General features: G+C 55.9%; 4 protein-coding genes across 6 annotated transcripts; 2 read left to right on the top strand and 2 right to left on the bottom strand.

The window, feature by feature from the left end:
* Nucleotides 1–48: 48 nt before the first annotated feature.
* Nucleotides 49–828, bottom strand: LOC128898117 (uncharacterized). Its single transcript, XM_054169819.1, has one exon. The coding sequence runs from the start codon at nt 826–828 to the stop codon at nt 49–51; it is 780 nt and encodes a 259-aa protein (XP_054025794.1).
* A 317-nt stretch (nt 829–1,145) lies between these two features.
* ERCC6L (ERCC excision repair 6 like, spindle assembly checkpoint helicase) lies at nt 1,146–5,194 on the top strand. Its single transcript, XM_009908247.2, is given in 2 exon segments — nt 1,146–4,975; nt 4,978–5,194. Coding segments are annotated over 2 exon segments (3,615 nt in total). The 5' UTR covers nt 1,146–1,476; the 3' UTR covers nt 5,094–5,194.
* A 6,387-nt stretch (nt 5,195–11,581) lies between these two features.
* On the top strand, nt 11,582–14,159 carry LOC104303664 (DNA excision repair protein ERCC-6-like). Its single transcript, XM_054169469.1, has 2 exons — nt 11,582–11,614; nt 11,940–14,159. The coding sequence occupies exons 1-2, from the start codon at nt 11,582–11,584 to the stop codon at nt 14,148–14,150; spliced, it is 2,244 nt and encodes a 747-aa protein (XP_054025444.1). The 3' UTR covers nt 14,151–14,159.
* A 55-nt stretch (nt 14,160–14,214) lies between these two features.
* On the bottom strand, nt 14,215–17,609 carry PIN4 (peptidylprolyl cis/trans isomerase, NIMA-interacting 4). 3 transcript variants are annotated; one of them, XM_054169705.1, is made up of 5 exons: nt 17,516–17,579; nt 17,311–17,381; nt 17,057–17,176; nt 15,796–15,957; nt 14,215–14,252 (listed from the first exon to the last, which is right to left on the bottom strand). In XM_054169705.1, the coding sequence occupies exons 1-4, from the start codon at nt 17,553–17,555 to the stop codon at nt 15,799–15,801; spliced, it is 390 nt and encodes a 129-aa protein (XP_054025680.1). In that variant the 5' UTR covers nt 17,556–17,579; the 3' UTR covers nt 14,215–14,252; nt 15,796–15,798. The 3 variants fall into 3 exon arrangements, with proteins under 3 accessions (XP_054025680.1, XP_054025679.1, XP_054025678.1); XM_054169704.1 differs by lacking the exon at nt 14,215–14,252 and adding an exon at nt 14,556–14,744; XM_054169703.1 differs by lacking the exon at nt 14,215–14,252 and having other exon boundaries at nt 14,909–15,957; nt 17,516–17,609.
* Between the last annotated feature and the right edge of the window lie 1,547 nt (nt 17,610–19,156).

Consider the following 19,156-nt stretch of genomic DNA (forward strand, 5'->3'; position numbering starts at 1 on the left):
CAGAGGCGAGCCTGCCCCCTATCACACCACCCCCTACCGGAGGGCGGACTACATCACCCTCCGCTTGAGAACCGAGGGGGCGGGGCGGGGGCGGGCCTGCTCCGGGAGGTGGGGGGCTCCGGGGCTCCGGGAAGGCATCGGAAGGGGCGGTGCTCCAGGCAGCCACCGGGAGGGGCGGAACTGAACCGGGGAGCCATGCCCCGGGGACGCACCGGAAAGGGCAAAGCGGGGCGTAGGGATTGGGTAGACCACAACAAAAGGCGGGGCTCCATCGGGGGTGGGGCGCAGGGATTGGGTAGAGCACAGCAAAAGGCGGGGCTCCGTCGGGAGCGGGTCGTAGGGACTGGGTAGAGCACAGCAAAAGGCGGGGTTCCGTCGGGGGCGGGGTGCAGGGATTGGGTGGAGCACAGCAAAAGGCGGGGCTCCGTCGGGGGCGGGGTGCAGGGATTGGGTAGAGCACAGCAAAAGGCGGGGCTCCGTCGGGGGCGGGGTGCAGGGATTGGGTGGAGCACAGCAAAAGGCGGGGCTCCGTCGGGGGCGGGGTGCAGGGATTGGGTAGAGCACAGCAAAAGGCGGGGCTCCGTCGGGGGCGGGGTGCAGGGATTGGGTAGAGCACAGCAAAAGGCGGGGCTCCGTCGGGGGCGGGGTGCAGGGATTGGGTAGAGCACAGCAAAAGGCGGGGCTCCGTCGGGGGCGGGGTGCAGGGATTGGGTGGAGCACAGCAAAAGGCGGGGCTCCATCAGGGGCTGGCGCCGGCGGCAGTGAGCGCTGATTAGTCGGGGGCGCGGGGCATGACGGGAAGTGCCGGCGTTTGAAGTGTGGCGCCATGGCGGCCCTGGGGCTGGCGGAGGAGGATGAGAGCCAGTACCGCGGGTAAGCGGCAGGACAGGGTGCCGTGCGGAGGGCTGAGGGGGACGATCCACACAGAGGGACCGAGGGCGAACTGGGGAGGTGGTGGAGGAGACGGCCCTGGGGCTGGTGGAGCGGGACAGAGGGTAAGCAGCCGGACGGGGTGCGGTGCTGAGGGCTAGGTGGGACGGGAGCGATCCACTCAAGAGGACTGAGGACGGACCGGTGGTGGCGGAGCCGTACCGGGGGTAAGCAGAGAGACGGTCCGAGGGGAGCCTGGTGGGAATCTGAGGGTGGACTGAAGCGGCGAAGGTCCCCGGGAAGGGGGTGACAGAAGCCCTGGGGACGGGGGATTTGGCGATCGGGTTGGGCGGCCCCGGTGCTGACGGTGGTTTCCGCAGGCTAGTGAAGGACGCGAAGGCTGCAGCGGGGAACGGAGATCTGGAGGAGGCCCTGCGGCTGTTCCGGCTGGCAGCTGCCATCCTCCCCAGCAAGAAGCTGCTGGGCCGTATACAGCGGGTGGAAGAGGTGCTGGCAGCAGTGGAGCAGGAGCAGCAGCAGCAGGAGAATGAGGAGGAGGATGGCTTCGTGGACGTGTGCGGCAGCGGGCTGCTGATCTATGGGGAGATGCACGAGAAGCTCTTCCAGCATCAGCGCGAAGGAGTCGCCTTCCTGTTCCGCCTACACCGGGAGGGCCGGCCCGGTGGCATCCTGGCCGACGACATGGGCCTGGGCAAGACCATCCAGGTGATCGCTTTCCTCTCAGGCATGTTTGATGCCGAGCTCATCCGACACGTCCTGCTCATCATGCCCACCACCCTGATCAGCAGCTGGCTGGCTGAGTTTGCCCGCTGGACCCCCGGCCTGCGCGTCAAGGAGTTTCACGGCGCCAGCAAGACGGAGCGCAACAGGAATCTGGAGAAGGTCCAGCGGAGGAACGGCATTGTCATCACCAGCTACCAGATGCTCATTAACAACTGGAAGCAGCTGGCCAGTAGCAACGAGCAGGAGTTTGTGTGGGACTATGTCATCCTGGATGAGGCCCACAAAATCAAGTGCCCGTCCAACAAGACGACCAAGTGTGTGTATGCCATCCCTGCCAGGCATCGCCTGCTCCTCACGGGCACCCCCGTGCAGAACAACCTGCGAGAGATGTGGTCCCTGTTCGACTTTGCCTGCCAAGGATCCCTCCTGGGGACAGCCAAGACCTTTAAAATGGAGTATGAGAATCCTATCACCAGGGCAAGGGAGAAGGACGCAACACTGGGTGAGAAAGCGCTGGGGCTAAAGATGTCAGAGAACCTAATGACCATCATAAAGCCGTATTTCCTCCGGAGAACCAAGGAAGATATCAAAACCAATCTTGCTGACAAGCCAGATGCTTCGCCTCCCAAGGAGCCTGGCGACAGCAGCGCTCCTGTCATGCCTTCCCTCACCAGGAAGAACGACCTTGTGGTGTGGGTGTACTTGTCACCGGTGCAGGAAGAAATCTACAGGAACTTTCTCTCGCTGGACCACGTGAAAGAAGTGTTGATGACGACACGATCCCCTCTGGCTGAGCTGACCGTCCTGAAGAAGCTGTGCGACCACCCCAGGCTTCTGCCGGTGAGAGCCTGCATCCAGCTGGGCCTGGAGGAGCAGGAACACTTGGAGCAGGAGCCCGGGAGCAAGGAGGGGATGCCTTCAGCCGCCAATAAAATCGATCACCTCTCGGACGAGACCCTGGTTCAGGAGTCCGGGAAAGTGCTGTTCCTGGTGGGGCTGCTGGAGAGGCTGCGCGAGGAGGGGCACCGCACGCTGGTGTTCTCGCAGTCGAGGAAGATGCTGGACATCATCGAGCACGTCCTGGCCCGCCGGCAGTTCAAGCTGCTGCGCATCGACGGGACGGTCACCCACCTGACGGAGCGGGAGAAGCGCATCCACACCTTCCAGAGCAGCCACGACTACGCCGTCTTCCTGCTCACCACCCAGGTCGGCGGCATTGGCATCACCCTGACGGCGGCCAGCAGAGTGGTCATCTTTGACCCCAGCTGGAATCCGGCCACGGACGCCCAGGCCGTGGACAGAGCCTACAGGATCGGGCAGAAAGAGAATGTGGTGATCTACCGGCTGATCACCTGCGGTACCGTGGAGGAGAAGATCTACAGGCGGCAAGTGTTTAAGGACTCGCTGATCAAACAGAGCACTGGCGACAAAAAGAACCCCTTCAGGTATTTCTCCAAGCAGGAGCTGCGGGAGCTCTTCACTCTGGAGGATACCCGAGCCTCTGCCACTCAGATGCAGCTGCAGGCTCTGCACGCCATGCAGAGACAGAGCGACGTGCAGCTGGACGAGCACATCGCCTACCTGCACTCGCTGCAGATGTTCGGCATCTCCGATCATGACCTCGTCTACACCGGGGAAACGGCTCCCGAGGAGCAGCCTGAGAATGAGGAGCACCACCAGTACATCCAGCAGCGGGTGCAGAAAGCCCACGAGCTGGTCCAGATGGAGTCCCAGCTGAGAGACCAGCGTCTGGGGAGCATCAGGAGTGAGTGTGAGGAGATGTGGCAGAGAACCTCAAAGTCGGTACCTGAGGCAAAGAAGCTGTCCCCGGGGCTGAGCAACATGAACCGCTTTGTGTCCCCCCTGGGAGATGATGTAAGCAACCAAGTTATTGACCTCACAGAGCAGGAGGTGACTTCTGAGATGACCTCTCTGACTGTCAATGACTTGGATGAAGAGAATCCAGCACCAGATGAGTCTGGCATGGACACACAGCCAGTTAACACCAGCAGGACAGTGAAACAATCTAGCATCCAAGAATCTGAGGCAATTCTTGAGTCAAGCATTACACCATCATCACCTGGCCTTCAACCCCTTGACCAAGAGAGTCAGAACCTCCAACAGAAGCAGTGTTCCCCTCTGCATTCAGGCAGCCTGGCTGAGGCAAGCCACAGCCTGGCTGGGCACCACCAGCAGTCCTTTGATGAGTCAGGGATGGCTGATGATCCCCAAAGAGATGTAGAAATGTCATGCGAGGTGCTTGACCCACATGCTGCCTTGGGGGTGGAGAAGGATGATGGTGCTGAGGGGGCTGTAGCTCCTGAGCTGGCTCCATCTCCTGCAGGGCCAAGTTTATCAAATGTTACACCAGAAAGCCACACTGGGCTCCAGAAGTCTCAAGTGTCAGAAGCTGGCTTGGAGGAGGGTATGTCCATGCTTTCTCTCCAGGATCAAGTTGACTTCAATCTGTTCTTGGAAGATTCTGAAGATGAATGTCAAGATGGCTCAAGGAGGGAAAGATCACCAGAGCACCCAGAAAAGGGGGTCTCCCAACTAAAACCAGAAAGCTTTGTTGACTCTCCAACCAAAACATCTCCATCCAAAGCCTGGCCAAGTGAGGCTGGTGACTCTGGCAAGCTCCATCACCCAGCTGAAGAGCCAAGCTCCCCAGAAGGGAGCGAGGCATCAGAGGCAAGCGGTGTTAACTTTGCTGCTGGTAGAAGGAGGCATGCACAAAGAATTGCTTCAGATAGTGAGGAGGAAGATGATTCTGTTATGATCTTGGAGGAAAGCCAGGCTGGAAGATGGTACCCTCCCCAGAGCAGCCCTCCACTCCAGTTCCCAGAGAGAATCAGTGCCTCCACTCCTAAATGTGATGGCAGCACACCAAAAGCCATCTTTTCTCCTGGACTAACCAACAGTGGGAGCAGATCCACTGCTTCCAGGAGATCCCTCATCTATAGGGTGGCAGATGAGGTTGAGGATATTGGAGAAATGGAAACCAATGATGAAGAAGAAGATGATGATGATGATGATGATGACAGTGGTGAGGAGCAAGAGCACATTGTGGAAGAGGAAGCTGAGGAGTGTAGTGGGGAATCTGCTGAGACTGAGGAAGAACCTGCTGGAGAAACACTTGACACAGCTGGAGAGTCCTTCCACCTGGACACCCTGGCCTCTGAGCAGTCTGGAGAAGAGGAGGCAGAGTCCTCTCAGGAGGGTTCCAGTGGTGATGATGAGCTGTAGTCTGGTCACTAGGTACATGACTCCGCCCAGGAAAATATCTCAGAGAAGGAGACTGGTTGGGGTTCCTCTCCTGTAGGTGATTAAAACTCCTTGGTAGCCAGTGGGAAGAACTTCAGGGTGATGAAAAGCTGCAGGAGACATTGAACCGCTTCCTGTAAGCTCTGGACATCAAAAGTGGAGATCCTGAAATGATGCTTCTGACCCTAAACCTGTACAGGCTTGCCCCAAAATGAAGTGAGGGTGCTCTTGTTACTGACAGCCTGTCCTGGGCTTGTGAAGTGTTGGAGCTACGTCACCATGGTCCTTCTGAGCTAGCAAAGTGTGGTGGTTGCAGTGCACAGATCGGTGGTGGGGACAACAGATGCAGCATCTCCCACATGAGGGAACAGTTTTATGATGTAATGGTTGGCAAAGGAGTTCATGGTGGGCTCAGGTCACACAGATGAAACAGTTCATGCTTTTCTCTATTTAATTAATAAAAGTAATCTTTTTGACTCTGAACTTGTGGCCCTGGTGTCACCTTCCTGCCCTTCAGCTTCCATCCCTGCCTCTCTACACTGAAGGTGTAGTTCCACAACAGCTTCACAAAGTCTGACCTCTGCATGCTGTAGTTCTGCCCTCCCTGACTCAAAGGAAGCCAGTTTCTCTGCCTGAACATCATCCTCCATGTGGCTGAGCTGCCACAACCAGGTTTGGAGCTGGGCTGAGAATGGGTTTGCTGGGGAGGAGAAAAAAAGATGATGGATGCTGCTCAAAATCCTCCAAGCACTGGAGGCCAGCACCCCAACTGCCTGGCCTAACCTGGGGTAAGGGGCACTGCAGAAGCTCCTCTCTTGCAGTTTTTGCTGAGAAGGCCTAGAAGAGAAATGAGCCCCTGAGTGCTGCAAGGTGCTGAGCACCCCAGGCCTTCTGGTGTTGTTGCAAGGGTAAAGGAAGGCTTTATTCTGAGCTCCCTTCCATTTATTCCCCTCCCAGCACAAAGGCAGTAGGGGGCCTGCTGTAGCCCAAAGGCAGCTGAAGGGAGAAAATGCAGCTTAAAGTTGCATTTCCTCTGGTGGGGGAGAAGTTCTCTGGCCCTCTTCCCACCCCCATTTTAGCTGTAGTGATTGAATGTCTCCCTCTGCTGCTGCAGGCACCATGGGGTGGACTTGTAGCTCAGAACCACACACAAGCTTAAGCCCAGACGAGGGCACTGAATTTTGCTGCTTCCTCCCACCTTGGGTACATTTAGTGCCCAGCAAGTTTGCCTCCTTGTATCACAACATGATCACAAGGGACACTTCCACACCTGGGGGAGGAAACCAGTCTGCTGCATCTGAATCTTTTGTACCAGGGGATGTGACAAACAACAGGCCTGTGGGTACTGGAGATGTGCCAGTGTGCTTCTGCTAATAGGCAGAACAAAGCTCTGGTAGCCTGGAAACAAGAAGTTTATTAATAGAGCATCCCTTAAACAAGGCCACATCTGCTCTGGGAGAGGGGTAGGGCCTGGCTGCCTTTCCCAACAAGATTGGAAGGAGCTAGAGCTTTGCAGTCCTTTGTCTCTGAGCTTACCAAACCAAACACCCCTGCAAGAGAGGGAGGAGAAACACCTGCCCTGGTTTTGGTGTCTCCTTTTCCTTGGGAATCTCTTGGGAAAGGCTGTTTGTTCTTTAGTTGGTGCTTTCTCCTCATTCCTGAGCCCTCTGGCAGCTCTCAGGGCCTGTGCTAGAGAGGTGCCTGGTTTCAGCAGGAAGGGGCTGGCTGCACTGGGGAGTTAGCTGCCAGGAGCCAAGGCTCCAAGAGGCAGGAGAAGGGAGATGCTGTCTCATCCCATCCATCATGCTGTCCTTCAGCACAGCCTGCTGGGTGCAGCCACACACCGAGCTCTGAGCAGCAGGGCACACAGGAAGCCCCAGTTGTTTGGGGTCTTTTCTCTCTTTCAGGCCCAAGTCACACAATTTTATGCCTCAGCTTTGAGTGGGTAAGATGCAGCTTCAGGTACCTCTGTATGCAGGATTCCTTCTCCAGCTTCTTGTCTAAGAAGCTTTTAGGTTCTGGCATCAGTTTTGATGTCTCAGATGGGAACCTGCTTCAGAACCTCACTGGCTCTGCATGATCAAAGGGCCTTCAAGCAGCTGCAGCACTAGGAGTTCTCGGGTAGAAAGTTTGATCCCCAGAGGACCAGGAGCTGAAGCAAGGTCAAGGGATTTCTGCTTATGAAGTGTGTGGAGCTGGGGTTGGTATGTACCTGGAGGTGGGGCCCAGGTATGTTCAACAAGTTGGTGTCAAATGCTGCATCTGAAACTGCTCAGAGGAAAGGAGTTTTGGGGATGCCCAAAAGAGGCTAGCCCTGAGTTCCAGCCAGGGTATCAGAAGGAGGCTTGATTACATGTGAATGCTAGCCTGAAGGAAGCTGGGGAGCATGGCTTTGAATCCTGCCAGAGGCTGGGGAGTGTGGATCTGAGTCCCATCAGAGGCCCCCTGCCTAAAGAGTTAAAAGTCTGGTAAGCCCAGTGCTGAACATGGTAGGCACTTGGGAGAGGGGCAGGGAGGTTTATTCCTGTCCCTTCAGGGAGGAATCGTGGACTTCTCTTGGAAGTCCCCACTAAAACAATCAGTGACCCAACTGGAGCTGTTACCTGGGAACAAAGCCAGTCCAGGGGGTGACCTCCAGTGTCTTGTAGGGCTTGGAGTGCTAGGCTGAGGGCCAATGGCTTTGAGTTGGAAGAGGGGAGATTTAGGCTGGAGATGAGGGAGAAATTCTTTCCAGCGAGGGTGGTGAGACTGGAACAGGTTGCTCAGGGAGGTGGTGGGTGCCCCCTCTCTGGAGGTGTTCCAGGTCAGGTTGGATGAAGCCTTGCGCACCCTACTCTAGTGGGAACTGTTCCCTGCCCATGGCAGGGGGGTTGGAACTAGATGATCTTTAAGATCCCTTCCAACCTAACCCCATCTATGAAATGGCAGAAACACATGGGGAAGCAGCAGCAGGGGAATGTGAGGCTGGGAGTGAAAGGGAAGGAACAGAGGGAAGAGAAGCAGAGAGTGTTGTAAAGAGCAGCAGAGTCTCACCAGAGGCTTGGCTCACTCATGCACATGCCAGCAGCAGCTGCTTGCTCTGCTGAGGGAAGCTGCACAGACCCAGGGTGGGCAAAGTTCCTTTACCTGTGACTGAACTTCATGCTTGGAAGGAGGTGTCAGGAGGTTACAGGGTAAATCCTGAGGCAATGGATAGGATTACTGAGAGTATAATATGAAAGGGATGCCTTATGAGAGAAATAGGGGGAAACACACAATGATGAAGTCCTGGCAGGGAGTTGAGGCCTTCTTAGCATCAGGGCACTACAGGGAACATTAGACACCAAATTCCCTCTGGCAGAGCCTCACTGGGACCCAAATAATCAAAACCAGTGAGAAGCTTTAAGGAGATACTAGAAGTGGGTTACATACAGGGCTCAGGTACACTATGCCTGAGGCACTGGATCATTTTGAAATCTGAGGCATGCCAAGAGCTTCAGGAGTCCCCCCCTGCAAGTCTTTTTGGAGAGGCTGAAGGCAGCTGTCTGGCAGTACAGCAGGCTTGACACAGACTGGCCAGAAAACAGAGCACTGGTGGCATTGAGGTTCACGGAGCAATCAGGATCAGATATCCAGCAGGAGTTACAAAAGCTGCAGGGGGAGGATTCTAGGAATCTAAGCAAATTGCTGGAGGTGACATGGATTGTCCTTAGGAACCAGGAGAAAGGGCAAAATGAACTTACTTAGAGAGAGATCAGACCTTCAGCTACACTCAGCCAGGCCCCAAAGCAGAGGGTGCAGGGGAAAAATTAACTTCAAAAAGAAGGGTCAGGCCCCAGAGCTCTGAAACAAGCCCTTGGCACACAGCCAGCACACACTCTGCAAGAAGGGACACTGGAAAAGCTCCTGTCTTAGCATGGAAGTTAAACACAGGTAAGAGAGGAGCGTATGGCTGTAAGCCTGAGAGAGTGGCCTTGGTGGAGGGAGCCAGATACTCCTCTTCCTGAGGACCCAGTGACAGCAGTGCCCCAGTCCCGTCATTCTGGTGTACTTGGCAGCAGAGCAGAAAGACATCTACAGGAGATGATGAAAATGACAAAGTTGTTGACCTCACAGAGGAGGAGGTCACTTCCAAACTGCCCAGCCCTCTGACTATTACCCTCTGCTGGTAATACAAGCTGGGAGTGATGAGATTGACAAGAAGGGCACCAGGGAGATTAAAAAGGAGTTCAAGGCCCTTGGACAATTGATTGATGGGGCAGGAGCTCAAGTGGTGTCCTGCTCAGTTCCCTCAGTGGCAGGGGTGTACAATGAGAGGAATGGGAGAACCCATACCGTCAACAGTTGGCTCAGGGGATGGTGCCAGCAGCGGAACTTTGGCTTCTTTCATCATGGGACAACTTTTACTGCACCTGACCTGCTGGGTCCTGATGGGGTGCATTTATCTAGAAGGGGCAAGAGAGTCCTAGCACAGGAGTTGGCAGGGCTCATTAGGAGAGCTTTAAACTAGGTCTGAAGGGGGTGGGTGAGGATATCAGTCCCTCTGCAGAGGAAAGAGTAGGGCACAAGGTAGGGTCAGTTGAGAGGTGGGGAGCCCAGCTGCAGTGCAGGTACACCAATGCATGCAGCCTGGGCAATAAGCAAGAGGAGCTGGAGGTCCTGATCCACTAGGGTGACTATGATGTAGTTGCCATCTCAGAAACGTGGTGGGACAACACACACAATTGGAGTGCTGCACTGGGGGGTTACAGGCTCTTTAGGAAGGATAGGCGAGGGAGAAGAGGAGGAGGGGTGGCTTTGTATATTAGGGAGTCACTTTCTGCCACAGAACTTGAGGTGGAAGATGAGGGAATTGAGAACCTCTGGGTTAAAATCAGAGGGCAGCCTAACAAATCTGACATCCTGGTTGGAGTCTGTTACAGACCACCCAACCAGGATGAGGAGGCTGATGAATTACTCCATAAGCAACTGGATGCTGTCTCAAGATCATGAGATCTTGTCCTTGTGGGGGACTTCAACCTGCCAGATATCTGCTGGGAACTTAATTCAGCAGAGAGAAGGCAGTCCAGAAGATTCCTGGAGCGGATAGAGGATTGCTTCCTGACGCAGCTGTTAAGTGAGCCTACCAGGGGACAGGCTCTGCTTGACCTGCTGCTCTCCAATAGGGAAGGGCTGGTGGGAGATGTGACCGTGGGAGGCTGCCTAGGGTGCAGTGACCATGAGATAGTGAAGTTTTCAATCTGCAGGGAGATAGGGAGGAGCACCAACAGAACCTTCACCTTGGACTGCAGGAGGGCAAACTTCAGCCTCTTTAAGAAACTTATTTGCAAAGTTCCCTGGGTACCAACCCTCATGAACCGAGGGGTCCAGGAGGGTTGGACCTACTTCAAACAGGAGCTCTTGAAGGCACAGGAACTGGCGGTCCCCATGTGCAGAAAGATGAGCCGGCGGGGAAGGCGACCAGCCTGGATGGACAAGCAGCTCCTGGAGGAGTTAAGGGGAAAGAGAAGGCTGTATCACCTTTGGAAGGAGGGGAAGGCTTCTCGAGGTATGTTCAAGGAAGCGGTTAGATTATGTAGGAATAAAATTAGAGAGGCAAAGGCCCAGTTGGAACTGAAGCTGAACACCTCTGTCAAAGACAATAAAAAGCATTTTTACAAATACATTAACACTAAAAAGAAGGGCAAGAAGAACCTCCACTCCTTACTGGACCTGGAGGGGAACACGGTGACTGAAGATGAGGAAAAGGCTGAGGGCCTGAACACCTTCTTTGCCTCAATGTTTAACAGCAAGGCAGGAGTTCAGGACGAGTGGCCTCCTGAGCTGGGCAATGGGGTCAGGGAGCAGTGTAATGCCCCAGAAATCCATGAGGAATTAGTTCGGGACCTGCTGAGCCACTTGGACACTCACCAGTCCATGGGACCAGATGGGATCCATCCAAGGGTGCTGAGAGCTGGCAGATGAGCTGGCCAAGCCGCTCTCCATCATTTTCCTCCAGTCCTGGCTCACTGGAGAGGTCCCAGATGACTGGAAACTGGCCAATGTGGTCCCTATCCACAAGAAGGGCAGGCTGAGGGAACTGGGGTTGTTTAGCCTGGAGAAGAGGAGGCTCAGGGGTGACCTCATTGCCCTCTACAACTACCTGAAAGGTGGTTGTAGGCAGGAAGGGGTTGGTCTCTTCTCCCAGGCAACCAGCACCAGAACAAGGGGACACAGTCTCAAGCTGTGCCAGGGGAAGTTTAGGCTGCAGGTGAGGAGAAAGTTCTTCACCGAGCGAGTCGTTTGTCATTGGAATGGGCTGCCCAGGGAGGTGGTGGAGTCACCATCCCTGGAGGTGTTCAAGAGGGGATTGGACATGGCACCTGGTGCCACAGTCTAGTCATGAGGTCTGTGGTGACAGGTTGGATTCGATGATCCTCAAGGTGTCTTCCAACCTTAGTGACACTGTGATACTGTGACCACTCTGACTGTTGATGACTTGAAGAGAAACCACCACAACACCAGGAGACACTTTATGGTGAGGGTGACAGAGCAGTGGAATAGGCTGCCCAGAGAAGTTGTGGAGTTTCCTTCTCTGAAGACTTTCAAAATCTGCCTGGATGAATTCCTGTGGGGCCTGCTGGGTGATCCTGCTTTAGCAGCGGGGTTGGAATCAATCTCTAGAGGTCCCTTCAGACACCTAACATTCTGTGATTCTGAGAACTTGGCACCAGGTGTGTCCAGGATGGACACAGAGCTGATGGAGGGCAGCAAGACAGTGAAACAATCCAACATCCAAGAATCTGAGGAAATTCTTTACTCAACCATTACACCACCATCACCTGGCATTCAACCCCTTGACCAAGAGAGTCAGAACCTCCAACAGAAGCAGTGTTCCCCTCTGCATTCAGGCAGCCTAGCTGAGGCAAGCCACAGCCTGGCTGGGCACCACCAGTAGTCCTTTGATGAGTCAGGGATGGCTGATGATCCCCAAAGAGATGTAGAAATGTCATGTGAGGTGTTTGACCCACATGTTGCCTTGGGGGTGGAGGATGATGGTGCTGAGCTGGCTGTAGCTCCTGAGCTGGCTCTATCTCCTGCAGGTCCAAGTTTATCAAGTGTTACACCAGAAAGCCACACTGGGCTCCAGAAGTCTCAAGTGTCAGAAGCTGGCTTGGAGGAGGGTACGCCCATGCACCCATATACAGCGGGTGGAAGAGGTGCTGGCAGCAGTGGAGCAGCAGCAGCAGGAGGAGAATGAGGAGGAGGATGGCTTCGTGGACGTGTGTGGCAGCGGGCTGCTGATCTATGGGGAGATGCACGAGAAGCTCTTCCAGCATCAGCGCGAAGGAGTCGCCTTCCTGTTCCGCCTACACCGGGAGGGCCGGCCCGGCGGCATCCTGGCCGACGACATGGGCCTGGGCAAGACCATCCAGGTGATCGCTTTCCTCTCAGGCATGTTTGATGCCGAGCTCATCCGACACGTCCTGCTCATCATGCCCACCACCCTGATCAGCAGCTGGCTGGCTGAGTTTGCCCGCTGGACCCCCGGCCTGCGCGTCAAGGAGTTTCACGGCGCCAGCAAGACGGAGCGCAACAGGAATCTGGAGAAGGTCCAGCGGAGGAACGGCATTGTCATCACCAGCTACCAGATGCTCATTAACAACTGGAAGCAGCTGGCCAGTAGCAACGAGCAGGAGTTTGTGTGGGACTATGTCATCCTGGATGAGGCCCACAAAATCAAGTGCCCGTCCAACAAGACGACCAAGTGTGTGTATGCCATCCCTGCCAGGCATCGCCTGCTCCTCACGGGCACCCCCGTGCAGAACAACCTGCGAGAGATGTGGTCCCTGTTTGACTTTGCCTGCCAAGGATCCCTCCTGGGGACAGCCAAGACCTTTAAAATGGAGTATGAGAATCCTATCACCAGGGCAAGGGAGAAGGACGCAACACTGGGTGAGAAAGCGCTGGGGCTAAAGATGTCAGAGAACCTAATGACCATCATAAAGCCGTATTTCCTCCGGAGAACCAAGGAAGATATCAAAACCAATCTTGCTGACAAGCCAGATGCTTCGCCTCCCGAGGAGCCTGGCGACAGCAGCGCTCCTGTCATGCCTTCCCTCACCAGGAAGAACGACCTTGTGGTGTGGGTGTACTTGTCACCGGTGCAGGAAGAAATCTACAGGAACTTTCTCTCACTGGACCACGTGAAAGAAGTGTTGATGACGACACGATCCCCTCTGGCTGAGCTGACCGTCCTGAAGAAGCTGTGCGACCACCCCAGGCTTCTGCCGGTGAGAGCCTGCATCCAGCTGGGCCTGGAGGAGCAGGAACACTTGGAGCAGGAGCCCGGGAGCAAGGAGGGGATGCCTTCAGCCGCCAATAAAATCGATCACCTCTCGGACGAGACCCTGGTTCAGGAGTCCGGGAAAGTGCTGTTCCTGGTGGGGCTGCTGGAGAGGCTGCGCGAGGAGGGGCACCGCACGCTGGTGTTCTCGCAGTCGAGGAAGATGCTGGACATCATCGAGCACGTCCTGGCCCGCCGGCAGTTCAAGCTGCTGCGCATCGACGGGACGGTCACCCACCTGACGGAGCGGGAGAAGCGCATCCGGGAGAGTCAGAACCTCCAACAGAAGCAGTGTTCCCCTCTGCATTCAGGCAGCCTGGCTGAGGCAAGCCACAGCCTGGCTGGGCACCACCAGCAGTCCTTTGATGAGTCAGGGATGGCTGATGATCCCCAAAGAGATGTAGAAATGTCATGTGAGGTGCTTGACCCACATGCTGCCTTGGGGGTGGAGAAGGATGATGGTGCTGAGGGGGCTGTAGCTCCTGAGCTGGCTCCATCTCCTGCAGGGCCAAGTTTATCAAATGTTACACCAGAAAGCCACACTGGGCTCCAGAAGTCTCAAGTGTCAGAAGCTGGCTTGGAGGAGGGTATGTCCATGCTTTCTCTCCAGGATCAAGTTGACTTCAATCTGTTCTTGGAAGATTCTGAAGATGAATGTCAAGATGGCTCAAGGAGGGAAAGATCACCAGAGCACCCAGAAAAGGGGGTCTCCCAACTAAAACCAGAAAGCTTTGTTGACTCTCCAACCAAAACATCTCCATCCAAAGCCTGGCCAAGTGCGGCTGGTGACTCTGGCAAGCTCCATCACCCAGCTGAAGAGCCAAGCTCCCCAGAAGGGAGTGAGGCATCAGAGGCAAGGGGTGTTAACTTTGCTGCTGGTAGAAGGAGGCATGCACAAAGAATTGCTTCAGATAGTGAGGAGGAAGATGATTCTGTTATGATCTTGGAGGAAAGCCAGGCTGGATGAAAGGCACCACTAGTGGTCCTTTGATGCCTCAGGTATGGCTGAGGATCACCAAAGAGATGCAGAAAGGTCATGTCATGTCAGGTGCTTGACCCACATGCTGCCCTGCAGATGGAGAATGAGAGGAAGAACATGCTGGAGAAATGTTTGACAGCAGAAGAGCCCTTCCACCTGGACATCCTGAGCAGCCTGGAAAAGAGGAGAAAGTCCTCTCAGGAGGAGTCCACTGGTGATGCTGAGCTGCAGTCTGGTGAGCAGGTAGAATACCTCAGTCAGCAAAGTATCTCTGAGAAGCAGGTTGCTCAGGGCTCCATGCAAACTCTGGACATCGCTGGCCATCTTCTGTGTGGTCTCTCCTTGCAGCAACAGGGCACTGACTTTTGCTGCTTCCCCCTGCCTCAGGCACATTAAGTGCCCAGCAAGTTTGCCTCCTTGTATCACAACATGATCACAAGGGACACTTCCACACCTGGGGGAGGAAACCAGTCTGCTGCATCTGAATCTTTTGTACCAGGGGATGTGACAAACAACAGGCCTGTGGGTACTGGAGATGTGCCAGTGTGCTTCTGCTAATAGGCAGAACAAAGCTCTGGTAGCCTGGAAACAAGAAGTTTATTAATAGAGCATCCCTTAAACAAGGCCACATCTGCTCTGGGAGAGGGGTAGGGCCTGGCTGCCTTTCCCAACAAGACTGGAAGGAGCTAGAGCTTTGCAGTCCTTTGTCTCTTGAGCTTACCAAACCAAACACCCCTGCAAGAGAGGGAAGAGAAACACCTGCCCTGGTTTTGGTATCTCCTCTTCCTTGGGAATCTCTTGGGAAAGGCTGTTTGTTCTTTAGTTGGTGCTTTCTCCTCATTCCTGAGCCCTCTGGCAGCTCTCAGGGCCTGTGCTAGAGAGGTGCCTGGTTTCAGCAGGAAGGGGCTGGCTGCACTGGGGAGTTAGCTGCCAGGAGCCAAGGCTCCAAGAGGCAGGAGAAGGGAGATGCTGTCTCATCCCATCCATCATGCTGTCCTTCAGCACAGCCTGCTGGGTGCAGCCACACACCGAGCTCTGAGCAGCAGGGCACACAGGAAGCCCCAGTTGTTTGGGGTCTTTTCTCTCTTTCAGGCCCAAGTCACACAATTTTATCCCTCAGATTCAAATGGGTAAGATGCAGTTTCACGTACTTCTGTATGCAGGGCTCCTTCTCCAGCTCCCCAGTCCTCACCACTGCCCAGCCTGGTCCCCCTAGCACCACCCTGACCCCCAGTCAGGCCCACAAGCTTAGTCCCTCACAGACAAGCCCTTTGTTGTACTGTCACCGACCTTCCAGCAAAGGGACTGTCCTGCCAGCCCCAGGCTGAGCTCTGGAGCACAAACTGTCACCTAGGAGCTGTCTGCATGCTCTTGCTGAACAGAGGCATAAAGATTAAAACCAGTGAATGCCTCCTATCCTTACCAGACCGTTTACACCCACAGATAAAAGCTTTATTTATGTGGCCAGAGCAGTGCCTCCACTGGGCAAAGCAGGAGGCAAACCTGCTAACAACAGGGAGAGGCTCATTTCACCTCCTCAGGGCACACTTTACCTCTCTAGGGGACCTTTTACCTCTCCAGGCCAAGGTGTCTGGGAAGCTCTTGGGATTCAAGCATTCAACAAGTCACTCACACTTTATTTTCTGCCTTCCACCATGATAATGTGGTACCCAAACTTTGTTTTGACAGGAGGGTCTGTGTACACTGGCTTGTCCATGCTGCTCACAGGCAAGGCAAATGCTGCTTCCTGGAAAGGTCCAACCATGGAGCCTCTGGTCATCCACCCCAAGTCTCCCTGGAAAGAGGCACCATCAGGGTTAAGCTGTGAGAATCTCACTGCAATGCAGCTTCATCAGCAAGGGAGAGTGGGCAAAGTGGTTGTGGGACAGCAAACCCAGGAGAGTGCAGGGAAGAGCCCCTCACACCGGGCTCCCCTCAGCAAGCACTGAGCTGAAGCCACACCAACAGTGGGTTCTGCTCTGCCTGAGTGCTGCCCACAGCTGTGTGGGGCTTGTGTGCCTGAGCCCCGCTGTACAGAGCTTGGCAATGCCAGCCTGACTCAATCCTAACCAAAACATTCTGTGCTTTATGTATTCCTGCTGGTGCTCCTTGTGCCTTTGCCCTGCAGTTAAGGCTGCCCCCAGACCAGTGTTTGCCCACCCCACACTGTGCTTGAAACCATGGACAGGAGGCTTTTTAAAGGCACAGGGGAAGGACTCCCTGTGACCATTGTAGGCTGTGCCTGTAAGAAAGGGACAGCTACTGGAACACTCTGCCTGAATGTTTTGAAAAACATTCAGATATTCTAAAGGAATTTCATTGGTAGATTGGTAGAATGCAACTTCAAGTTTGAGTTCTGTTTGAGTCTCAGCCAGTTCTGGTCTGTCTTTTCAGCCTGTCTGCTTCTGAGCAACAGCTGTGGGACCTGTTAACCTTGAGCTAACACATAAGAAAAAAAAAACCCATTCTTGCATGCACTTTGAGCTATCAGAATGTCCTCCTTAATAATTACCTTTTGTCTCTCTCTAACCCTTTTTGGGAAAAAAAGGGAGGTAGGGGGAGAGAGGGGGTATGGGGGGGACCCCCTCCTCTGGCTGGAGGAGAGAGTTTTGTTCTGTATTATGTTCTTTGCTGTGTATTTCTGTATATATTGTAAATACTGTATATTGTGTATATATCCACTGCATCTCATCCTGCTTGTAAATATTGCTTATTTCATCTCTGCTTCTCCGATTGAGTTAGCCATGGTTTCTTTGTGGGGGAGGAAGAACTGAACCTTCTCTCACCACCACACTCCCCAAGAGCAGTGTGGGACCAACTTCTCCTGAAGACCACCCCACCCCCGTGCTCCCCTCCCTGAGAAGACCCCTGGGGGTGGTGGGTGCAGCACGTACCCCTTGCCTGGCTTTGTCCTCGCTGTACTGCGAGGCAACCTCACTGAAGCGCTGCCCGGACTTCAGCTTCTCCATGGCCTCCATGGCCTTGCCGTGCTTTTCACACAAGATGTGCCGCACCTAGGAGCAGGAAGCGAAGCGGAGCCGTGGCTAAGTGGCCGGGCCGGGCCAGGCCAGACTGGCCGCTCTCTGGCCGTGTACCGATGAAAGAACGGGGACTGCCCCCAGGGACCCTGCCCGCCCCCGGAGCTCACCTTTACAGCGTTGCCACCTCCCTTCGGGCCCTGGGCCTTGCCCTCGCTGCCGCCGCTGTCATCGCCGCCGCCTGTGAACGCAGCGCCCTGAGACCAGCCCGGCCCTCGCCACCCCCAGACCACCCGGCTGCGCCGGGCCAGGTCTCCCCAGACCCTGTTGCCTGCCCCCCCACCTCACGCACCTTTCCCCCCTAGCCCCACTCACTCTTTCCCCCTTTTCCGCCGCCTTTCTTCTTGGGCGCCATCTTGCCGCCGTCAGGCCCCGCCGAGGTCCCCGGGCTGCCCGCGGCGCGCCGGGCTTGGGCGTCGTGCGACGGGCGCTGCCTCCACCCCGCCACCCTTTCGTCCGGCACTCTCGTGGACACCCCAGCCCCACCCGCGGCTCAGGACCCCGCGGCCCGGAGCAGACACCGGCTGCTCCTGCGGCCACCTCCCCGGGTTCGGTACTAGCTGCGATCTTCCGCGGCTAAGGGCTCGGCTGTCGGCGCAGCCTGTCACAGAGATCTGCCCCGGCTGTGTCGAGCGCCCAGCCGGCACACACGGCTATCCCCAGCGCCCACCATGGCCTGTTCTTGGCGCCCTGGGCTGCCCCCAGCACCCATCCCACCCGCCCCCTGCCACAAATGCAACCACAGCCGCCCCGCCCGATGCCACCATGCCGTCCCCAGCACCCACCCTGGCCTGCCCCCTACACCCTGCAGTGTCGGTGCGCTCACCCAGAGCCACTGGGGGACACACGAGCAGGTAGCCGGCGCCATGAGGCCCCAGTCAATGCGGCTGTGGGTCCCCTCGAGCCACCCGGGGGTTGTCAGGGTGTGCTCTTCCCCCCCATCCCCATCCTCGCCCCCCAGGGAAGCCGCAAGAAGCAGGATGCGGAGACAGCGTCAGCAGGGAGCAGTTTTTACCAAGCCGGCGAGATCAGCAAGTACAACACTCAGCAGCTCCGCAGGGCCAGGGCTGGCACCGGCCGGGCGCTGCCCAGGGACCGAGAGCTGCTGCCCCACAGCCGCGGGAGCGGTTCTGCATCCACGGCAGGAGGGAGGGGAAAGCAAAGGGCCGGGGGCGAGCTCTCGGCCCGGAAAAAGCGCATTCCTCCGGCCAGGGTCCCAGTCCCTCATCTCAACCCCGCCAGGGCAGCCAGGATCCACCCGAACCCCCAGAGACTGCCCATCCGGTGTCCCCACCCCGTGCTTGTCCCCAGTTGCCCACTGGTGCCCACTTCTTCAGCCACCACCAGTTTCCTGAGCAGTCATGTGCAAAATGTACCTGTCCCCAGAGCTTGTTCCCAGGCCCTGTCCTGCCCCACCAGCACCCAGCAGTCAGGCCCTGGTGCAGCAGGAATGCCAGGGGATGGGGGTAAAGCATGGAAATTCCTTAGGGCTTCTGTGTGGTTTGTTTTTTTTCCTGAGTTTCTCAACCTGGATCTTAATTACAGGCTTAAATCTGCAGCCCTGGGAGAGGGAAGGGAGCAATGTGCAAGTAATGGGAAGGAGGAAAGAGGGAACCAGCCATGGAGCCTCCTTTAGGGGCAAGTCCCCCATGGGTGTGAGGATGGGGGTGGGTGTGTGTGGGGTGCGTTCACAGAGAGCTGTGCTCCCCGGGCAGAGCTCCCGGGGGTGCAGGGAGCACCCAGCCCAGCTCTGGCCCCTTGGAGAGGCTGCTGTGATGCCCAGACCCAGCCACATCTCTCTGCCCCATGCACAGCAGGGCTGGAGCGTGCTGGAGCTCACAGAAGTGACGTGGAACTTGTCCTAAACACTGCATTTCTTCCTCAGCTGTGGGCTGGCTCATTCTCTCTGGCTACAGGCTGGGACTACTACTTCCTCCCAGTCCTGTCCCAGCTCTG

Source organism: Dryobates pubescens, chromosome 18, assembly GCF_014839835.1.
Source record: "Dryobates pubescens isolate bDryPub1 chromosome 18, bDryPub1.pri, whole genome shotgun sequence".
Taxonomy (NCBI): Eukaryota; Metazoa; Chordata; class Aves; order Piciformes; family Picidae; genus Dryobates; species Dryobates pubescens.

Bases quoted from the DNA above. Each gene is read 5' to 3' on its own strand.
- LOC128898117 (XM_054169819.1), bottom strand. From the start codon at position 828: ATGGCGCCACACTTCAAACGCCGGCACTTCCCGTCATGCCCCGCGCCC.
- LOC104303664 (XM_054169469.1), top strand. From the start codon at position 11,582: ATGGACACAGAGCTGATGGAGGGCAGCAAGACA. The intron at 11,615-11,939 runs GTGAAACAATCC...TATCTCCTGCAG, and splicing joins TGATGGAGGGCAGCAAGACA to GTCCAAGTTTATCAAGTGTT.
- PIN4 (XM_054169705.1), bottom strand. From the start codon at position 17,555: ATGGCGCCCAAGAAGAAAGGCGGCGGAAAAGGGGGAAAGA. The intron at 17,382-17,515 runs GTGAGTGGGGCT...CTGCGTTCACAG, and splicing joins CGGCGGAAAAGGGGGAAAGA to GCGGCGGCGATGACAGCGGC. The intron at 17,177-17,310 runs GTGAGCTCCGGG...TCCTGCTCCTAG, and splicing joins GAGGTGGCAACGCTGTAAAG to GTGCGGCACATCTTGTGTGA.